This window comes from Orbilia oligospora (assembly GCF_000225545.1).
Source record: "Orbilia oligospora ATCC 24927 unplaced genomic scaffold scaffold00043, whole genome shotgun sequence".
Taxonomy (NCBI): Eukaryota; Fungi; Ascomycota; class Orbiliomycetes; order Orbiliales; family Orbiliaceae; genus Orbilia; species Orbilia oligospora.
The window spans coordinates 1,282,360-1,291,575 of NW_011645600.1; the positions used below are offsets into that span (position 1 = coordinate 1,282,360).

At 44.2% G+C, this 9,216-nt stretch overlaps 3 protein-coding genes across 3 annotated transcripts; 2 read left to right on the forward strand and 1 right to left on the reverse strand.

Moving 5' to 3' along the window:
* Nucleotides 1-1,592: 1,592 nt before the first annotated feature.
* AOL_s00043g394 (uncharacterized protein) lies at nt 1,593-2,876 on the forward strand (the record flags this gene model as incomplete). The annotated part of the gene is made up of 1 exon (XM_011120880.1): nt 1,593-2,876. One exon carries the CDS (start codon nt 1,593-1,595, stop codon nt 2,874-2,876), a length of 1,284 nt encoding a protein of 427 aa, XP_011119182.1.
* A 26-nt stretch (nt 2,877-2,902) lies between these two features.
* Nucleotides 2,903-4,546, reverse strand: AOL_s00043g395 (uncharacterized protein; the record flags this gene model as incomplete). Its single annotated transcript, XM_011120881.1, has 1 exon — nt 2,903-4,546. The coding sequence occupies one exon, from the start codon at nt 4,544-4,546 to the stop codon at nt 2,903-2,905; it is 1,644 nt and encodes a 547-aa protein (XP_011119183.1).
* A 1,344-nt stretch (nt 4,547-5,890) lies between these two features.
* Nucleotides 5,891-8,050, forward strand: AOL_s00043g396 (uncharacterized protein; the record flags this gene model as incomplete). The annotated part of the gene is made up of 17 exons (XM_011120882.1): nt 5,891-5,908; nt 5,992-6,109; nt 6,187-6,202; nt 6,271-6,299; nt 6,376-6,406; nt 6,466-6,523; nt 6,592-6,600; nt 6,662-6,681; nt 6,737-6,798; nt 6,863-6,893; nt 6,955-6,978; nt 7,041-7,056; nt 7,115-7,217; nt 7,278-7,297; nt 7,363-7,432; nt 7,496-7,536; nt 7,592-8,050. The coding sequence occupies 17 exons, from the start codon at nt 5,891-5,893 to the stop codon at nt 8,048-8,050; spliced, it is 1,125 nt and encodes a 374-aa protein (XP_011119184.1).
* Nucleotides 8,051-9,216: the final 1,166 nt, after the last annotated feature.

Below are 9,216 nucleotides of genomic sequence, written 5' to 3' on the forward strand. Positions count from 1 at the left end.
GCACCGGTCCCCTCCTCCTCATCCCCTCCCTTTGTGTCACCGATGCGCACAAGCAGCACAGTTTCTGGAGTCAATATGGAAAAATGAGAATAAGAAATGGGGAAGGGGGGAAAAAAAGTTTGGTACACGTGGGGGAGCGCCGCCGACAAACAGGACTGGTGCCTACGGCCACCAACCACCCCGTGCATAATTGGGGACGAAAAGTAAATCAATTGGGAACCAGCAGTGTTTTTAGGCCGAACGCATGGCTTGCATACTATTTTTCCATTATTTTTTTTGATATTATTTTTTGGGGCCAGAATTTTCCCGTCGAATCGATCCTTTGCCTCCAGCAGGAGCAGGATCCAAAAATACCAGGACTAGAAAGATAGCATCACCGTCGGCATTACATAACACTGATACCTTCCCTACATAGTACACATACCAGTTTGCATATACTATTTCCTATCCTCGTCCACAGGAGGTTTGGCGGAGTCAAGCACGCGACAGCCGTTGCATTGCCCCTGTTCAGGGTTTTTCTAACGTTCTGTCAAACATTTTAAGCTTCTTAAAAGTGGACCTCCCTGCCGAGGTTAATTGACTTTAATTGACTCCCTAGTTCCATCACGTGACCATTGAGACTCGAAGAGACTGGACCCACCTTACGAGTATTGAATTTGATTGATTGAATTGAGAGCAGATTGTTCAGTCAGCAGAAGACAGGCAGAAGGTTGGAATTAGAACATGCAAGGGTGTTCCCAACAGAACCAGGTTCATTACCTGCTTTGACATCAAAAGATCTAGAAAGGATCGGAGTTCAATGACGGGACAAACAACGCAATACCTTGTTGCAGACGTCGAGTCGACATAATCAAAAAATATATCGACACCCCTATTGAACTTAAGATAGAATACTGGGTACTATGCGATCGCGAATTGTCTCCTTCTTTTTCTTCTCGTAATCTGATTCATTATCTTCATCATTGGTGAGGCTGAGTTTTACGATCTTAAACTGAAATACCATGTTCCGTACTCGTTTTAGACATACCGAATATTCCAAGCTTAGCTTATTTTAGAAAGTCATACAAGGCTGACCGTTCACACCATGTAAACCGCATATGTAACCCGATCTTTTGCAATAAAAAACTAAAGAAAATTGTGATATAGAACATATTCTCCGAGGATATATAAAGCATTTTCCAGCATTTTAAACAAAACCACATCAAAAACCATAGATTTCAAGGGCGTCATGTGATATGATATACTCTAGGCATTGTATAGCGATGCGGGATCGAAAGCAAAGTACGGAGCAGTCATATACTAGACATTCACTTTATTTATATCTTTGCGGTACTAGTAATACGTTTTTCTGGCGTGCAGACGCGCCAAGGTCTTTTATAGGGTCGTAGAGCCGGCGTTCTAGATCCTCAGGAGGCACCAAGCATCTAAGTGCCTATGTATCTCGACAAGCACTTTAAGTATTTATACCCTACGATAGCATCATGATAAAAGTTCTAGCAGTAGTTATATATATATACAGATCAAATCCTCACATACAAAAATCATCTCAGCCTAAGCTATAAGCAGTTCATCTTTCGAATATTTTGTAAGTCATGTCTATTTCATTTTTAAACAACTGGTCCACAGGCAGTCGAAACGCCGCAGCCACTGTCTTCCGAGCCCTCCCCGCCAACGTGCAAACGGGCATTCTCTCGAGTATACTCCAGAACGATCAATCGAATCTAAACCAAAATGCCATCCTAGACGTTCTTCAAAGCTTACCGACCGAAATAAAAAACGAAATCCTTTCGGATATCACAAACTTAACATCCCAACTACCCAAATGTCGGAATACATTGGATATTGTCCGTTGTGTTTTCACGACTTTATCTCCAACTGCGCAGGAAACGATTGTTTCGAATATACCAATTATACAAGAACAGCTTACTGCTCACTCGGTCACGCCTGAGGTTAGAAAGGAGGTTCTTGCAAATATAACCCTTGTTATGGAACGGTTAGGTAGCCGGGAAGGCAGTCCGATAGATTTATATTCAATTCTCGAGGCTATTCCTGATGAAGTACAAGTAAAGATTCTTTCGAACCTATCCAGCATCAAGGAACAAGTCACTACCAGTTCTCTACCGGTCGAGTCACAAACCGAGATTATTGAAAGTTTGAATAAGCTTAAAGACCAATACACCATCAGCTCACGGGGTAGTGCCGAAGCCACAGAGCCGACCGATGCCCAGGGCGAGGGGGCAGCATCACTAAAGGCTCAATATATCAAAGCTTCAAATGGATTTGAAATCCATGCTGCTCTAAGCAAACCAGAGATATACATCGGCTGCCTTGAACAGTTTGGAATGGTTATTCAATACATTGCTGCGAATATGTCTGGAACTCAAACACCATGGGTCGATATCTCAGAACATAGTTTTCTGGACGAACCGATATTTTTACCGCAAAAGAATGAAGGAAACGGCGTAAACGACGGACCCACTTTCGTTGTCAAGCTTTCCCTTGACCGGGAAGACAGTTCATTATCATTGGGACAATTGGTCTTTGAGGTTGAAAGGACAGCGACGATTAAAACCCTCATTACTGCGATTGCAGCAAAAGCAAGACCCACATTAGCAGCTCGAGTAGTTGTTCTAAATAAGCCTTGTCGGATCAGTCTTAGACGTGCACCAGACGATGGCGGGAATGTCTGTATAGTAACTACCATAACGACGAATCCAAAACCCGGCCACCAACCAGGATTGGCACCGTTAGCTACCCCACCGGCACCTAGAGCGCCTCGACCAGACCTAACTTCCAGCGGATTGCCGAAGCGACGGATGCCAAAGTTGGCGGCTGCACAGTTTTTTACACAGTTGGAACAGAAGGGGAAGGATTAAAACAAAAAGATCTTTCGACTTGTGTATTAATCTCCTATATATTCCTTCGCACTCCCAAACCCCGGAAGAAACCCACATTCAACCTCAGCCCCATAATCCCTTCTCACAACCTCCAAAAAACACTTTTCCTGGTCTGCCGGTATCCCCAAATCCAACTGCCATTCATACTTCCCGGTTTTATTAATCGTAGAGACGGGTTCCCAATACTCCACAATACCCCCACATGCCTCATTAACATTTCTTTTCAAATCCACCAAACCTATATCACCCGCCCAACCTGCACCTCGCACGAATAGTTTTACTTTATTATCCTGTATCTGTTTAAAGCATTGAGCCAGCCGTTGTTTTATGATATTCCTTCTTCGTCCTATAGCTTCTATTTCATAATATATTTGTCGTCTATATATCCCACGTTGATCAACCGCGGTAAAAGACCCACCACCTTTCCAATTTAACGGATTGTTCGGATCATTCCCGTCGCAACCGTCTAAGAGTATAAATCTGAAATAGTAAATGCATATTTCTGCTTGAGGTTTAGTACCGGGAAGATAAGCAGGCCAGTAAACGCCTATGTTGAATGCATTACGGTCTTTTGTAGCGCCGATTTGGGTCAGTCGGATGCCATTTTGGTTGTAATTATCCGGAAGGTCTTTTAGATTGTTACAGTAGTTATTGATATGGTAGACTGCAAAATCGTAGTCAAAGTAGTAGTATGCGCGATATTGTTCGCCCGATGACCTGTTTGTTTGGTATCTGAAGAGACCGTTGCATCTAGGATTGCCTTGACCGGATGGGGTGGGGTGAGTAGGGGGTATCAACGTAGATTTAGGCTTTGAGGTGGGAGTTGGATTTGTGGGGTTATAACTAGTGTATGCTGATGAAAATATAGAGTTGATATTTGATATTATTGTTTTCACTAACTTTGGTTTTGATGTGTGCAAGGGAGAAGTAATTGGTGTGGTAGTGGTTGGTGGGCCCGGTTGGTAGATCAAGGTGGTTTTTGTGACAACGTCGGCAGGATTAGTTATGGTGACGACGTAGGCAGGCGCGGTTACTGTATATAAAATGGTTTCTGTGACGTATACCCTGGGTTTTATACGCCTATGGGATGTAAGGTCCTGTGGCGGCGGTCCTGTTGACTTGGCTGGCCGATTGTAAACATACCTTATCGGTACATGAGCTGATACCAGGGGACTACTGTAAGTGGATTCAGGGTCCATGACTACTTTCTGCTCGGTTTGTGTTAATGTGAATGTGGTAGTCTGTCGAACTACCTCTGTAGAAGAAGATGTTGATGCAGATGGAGATGCTACACTGCTGGTTAGATTTGACGGTTCAGACTCATGAACGGACGCAGAAGCCTTCAGAGGCTCCGGTTTTGTAGGCCATTCTGTCCCGGTCGCCGTGGCCGTTGACGTCAAAGAGATAGCTGGTACAGGAATAAGGATAGGTAGATTGAGAATAGTCAGGATCCCGCGGTGGGTTAGAGCTAGCTGTGTAGTCCTATAGCTAGAAGCTACATCTAAAGGATGCTTTGTTTGGTTGTTCCAATTACCTGAGCAGGAGGTAGTTTTGCAATTGAGCTGTGACGGATAGGGTGCGGCTATTGCAGATAGTGCATGTAATACGACCCCCACAATAAAGACAGAGGCAAGAAATGTTAATCTCATCTTTTATGACTAGTTCGAGAACGCTGATGTAGAAGGTTTTGTTTAAGTTTTAATGCATCATGCATGTCGCCGTTATCAATGTATACGTAGCTTTCGACGACTATAATTAATTAGAGGGGTTGCCACGAGCTTGATGCCACGAGCTCTTCGTTTCTGGTTATATAATCAACTATGGGTTTATGGGCAGTCAATGCGTATTATCACCTAAATGACGCGTGCTTGCAGTTTATTGGTATATGTAAATGCTCTGTGTTCGGGGTTATAAAACGATATATGACTGAGCTAGCTGTCGTCCCATGTCTCCGAGCGCAGCACAACCAATCTATCATGTATGTTACGTATTTGTATTACGGAAAAAATACATTCCTTGAAGTAAAACTCCGTGATAAACATCGATAGTTTCCTAACCTAGGTAGTTTAACCATAAATCAGCTTGAAGAGGGAAAAGGAAAGGATGACTCTTCCATTTAAATCCCTCTCTCCACAATTTATATAGTATATCCGCGCGCTAGACCATAGTTGTGTATGCCAGAATCGAAACGCGAGTCAGGTTGCTCGCTATTTAGGTTCCCAAGGAACCAATAAAGCCGCTAAATAGCACCGGATTTATGGAACAGCTTATTAATATCCCAATCGATAGGCTCGGATTCTAGATTTTTCTAAACATTAGACAGGGTGTCTGCATGCTAACTAAGTATACGGCTGCGGCGGTGGCCCCACAGTCTGATGGACCCACAAATGCGTTGCACGATCGAAAATACCACATCGGATATTGCCGTATCGTGCAAAACCGGGATCGCGATATCGATAGAAAGTGGGACCCAACTTGCTGGTAAAGAGTTGTAATACGTCGAGAACTAAGCCATTGGTAAGCAGTATTATCTCATCATCAGTAGATAAAGAGTCATACATACATCGTAGCGCCGTAGGGTTTTATCCCCGAAGGCTAATCACCGGAATCGGATATCCTCCTGCTAGCTGCTGGGCATAGTACGAGCCCGAGTCGAGACGAGATCCCCTAACACGTTCCGAACCGAAGCGCGGGGAGAGCTTCCCTTCCAAGAAACGCATTTGGAGGGGGTTTTGTTGCCCCTCTCAAAATTATAAACTCTTCGGCAAACACAAAAAAAGGTCTTAATCTTCTTCTCCAATTCACGTCATAACCTTCTGGACCACCTTTTTGTTTCCCTCTGACAACATTGAGAATCTTTGGTATTTTTGGGATCCCTTTGTAGACTCTGTTCTGCCATTGATTGAGAACGGATTGGTTATTTTGGGACAGTTCTAACAATAGTTTTTTTCCCCGGGAAGATACGATACTCTAAACTCCAATTACTCGTAAAGATGTCGACAGTCGGCAAGGTAGTGCCCAAACCCCGACAACGATTGCATATGCATCGAAACAAAGACCCTGGCTAATACCGCGGAATTTTGGTCCAAAACAGCCAATCAAGTGCCTCGCGGCCGTTGCATACGAAGCAGGAAAACCACTCACAATCGAAGAAATCGAGGTCGCTGCTCCGAAGGCCAACGAAGTCAGAATCAAGATTGAGTATACCGGAGGTTAGTGGTCGGGTTGGATGCGCGAGAGAAGAGAAAAATATGCATAAGAGATATGGTTGCTAATTTTGGGTGTTTAGTCTGCCATACTGATCAGTGCGTGCCCGAGAAATATGGCCTAGAGGTTTTGCAAACAGTCAATGGCTGATGGTTTCGTTGGATAGGTACACCCTTAGCGGAAAGGATTCTGAAGGTATTGTATATCTGTAGCTGTGGCTGTAGCTATAGCGGGCCGGAAATTCGAGATCGGTGCTGAGAACGGGGTTTAGGCGCATTCCCTGTCATCCTGGGTCACGAAGGGTAAGTGTATAACCCGCATTTACAACGGAGCAGTACATTGACGCAGTATTCTATTATAGTGCCGGAATCGTCGAATCTGTCGGAGAGGGTGTTACGTCCGTCAAGCCCGGTGATCATGTGAGTTTTACCTGCACTCAAGCTTTGCTTTATAGCTAGAACAAAGACTAATGATCGTACTCGGGCAGGTAATTGCGGTATGTTATAGCTCGCTCGCGTCGAATGCATCGGCAAGTATACTTACGAGACGTCTACCAGCTCTATACCCCCGAATGCCGGTAAGCTAATCAACGGACGTATCAATTGATCGCTATGTCGCTAACTATGTAACAGTGAATGCAAATTCTGCAAGAGTGGAAAGACAAATTTGTGTGGAAAGATTCGTGCTACCCAAGGTACGGAAGATACATTTCCACTATTGTGACAACTAGGCCGGGTTTGAACTAACCGACTGCAAAGGCAAGGGTCTCATGCCTGATGGCACTGTTAGGTGGGTCCTTGATAAGAGATTACGTGGATATGTAGTTACTGTTTCGCTGACGACTTCTTAGATTTACATCGAATGGAAAGGATTTGTGAGTTTCTTTCGAATACTGAATAGGAAATAAGGGAGCAAAGCTTACGAAAGCTGTTTCAGAATTCACTACATGGGTGTAGGTACCCCAAATCCTCTGACGAAGGTTGTTTCTACTTGTAGCTAATACATCATAGACTTCGACATTCAGCCAGTATACAGTTGTCGCCGATATCTCCGTCGTTGCCATAGATCCGAAAGCAGGGCTTGACAAGGCTTGCTTGTTGGGATGCGGTATCAGTATGTGGACTTTTTGATTCCCTACACCAATAGTTGAACAATGGGCTAATATTTTTATAGCTACCGGTTACGGTGCTGCTGTATGTGCTACAATTAATACGAATTTTTGTTATGAGTTTACTAACATGATCTTGTTGCATTTTAGATCAATACCGCCAAGGTCCAGGAAGGTGACAACGTCGCTATCTTTGGATGTGGTGCTGTTGGTCTATCTGGTACGTTGGTGGGATCACGTTTTCAGCTGTCGGTACACTTACTGATATGTATATCTACGATAGTTATCCAAGGATGCGTTCGCAATAAGGCCAACAAGATTATTGTAAGCCTTCTACCTACCTCTCAAGACTACAGGATACTAGCTAATATCTGTCCAGGCTATCGACGTCAACCCAGACAAGGAAGAATGGGCTCGAAAATTCGGTGCCACAGACTTCGTAAACCCCTCTAAGCTCCCCGATGGCGGTAAGAACCTCGTCGACACGATCATTGAGGCGACAGATGGAGGTGTCGACCACAGCTTCGACTGCACCGGTGTTGTTTCCGTTATGAGAGCTGCTTTGGAGTGCTGTCATAAGGGTTGGGGTCAATCTATTATCATCGGAGTTGCTGCTGCCGGTCAGGAAATCTCGACAAGACCATTCCAATTGGTTACCGGCAGGAAATGGCTTGGATGCGCCTTTGGTGGTGTTCGTGGTCGTACCGAGTTGCCTAACCTTGTTCAGGATTATCTTGATGGTCAGCTTAAGGTTGAAGAGTTTATTACACATAAGAGGGATTTGAAGGATATCAACGAGGCTTTCGATCTTATGCACTCTGGTGACTGTATCAGGTAATAACTCAACCCCCCTCCCCCCACTCTGTTGGCTCAAATTTCTAGAAAATAACGCTAATGTTACCTAGATGTGTCGTTAAAATGTTTTAAGCTTTTGGGCTAAGGGGGGTATTTGTCGAAGGGTTTCGGAACCGGGATTTGTGGATTCATTCATGAGGGCTGAAAGCCATGGATGGCAATTAGCCAGCCATTGGCTAGAACGTACGTGACGTTATATTTCTACATGTCATGAGAACCCGAAGCGAACCTCTAATGTCTTCTATCTACTAAACAAATCAACCATTTGACTCCAATGTGAAAAAAAAAATACTACGACTGATTGGATGCCTAAGTTGAAAGACCATTTATATCCCAATATCTACTTATGTACAGAGTACTCTGCAGCTCTGGCGTGAGAGTTAAAATCCATCATTCTGCAGCCTCGAATTCAATGCATGTAGCACGCACATACGTAAGGACAAGAACTCGGCTGACAGGGCTTGGTTTACACAGCCAAGAAAACCTTGCCGACCCACAAAAGCAAATTAAGGGAAGCTTCCCCACATGGTTAGTTGCATCAGCACGCATTCGTTCCTGGTCTTCATTTCACACTCCCAAAAGCGGCGGCTAAAGGAGCGGTGGTCTCGACAGTCTGCGTGATTGGGCCGGCCGGGCGTGGAATAAGATGGACAATTCAAAAATTAATTTACGGGAAAAATAAAATACAATAAAATTCAACGGGATATGAGTTCGTGAAGGGTTTTCTGGGGTTTCTAGCGAAGAGAGCTTGCATGAAGGCGTATAATTTAATTCATCAATTTTTTAAATGGCTTCGACATTATGAGGCTAATGATATCTATCGATATATCGATATATTGAATAGAAATGATATCGATGGTTCCGAATATATCTCACACCTCGAGCTCGAGCGATCCACGAGATCATTTATATCTTCTAGATCTATGTTCACGCAGTCCTAACTCCTCTTCCATGATTACGACCACCTAGGAACCCTACAGTCCCAATTATAATCGCGACTGCATATTCGGATACTGACGACAGTTGCGGCTGATGGACTACAATCCATTAAGAAACTCCCAGAAGCCGCAAGCACCGAACCTGAAAGTCAATACCTCCCCGGATCTCACGGATGAGCTCTGTTATATAATGGGTGCCGATGGAACCCAA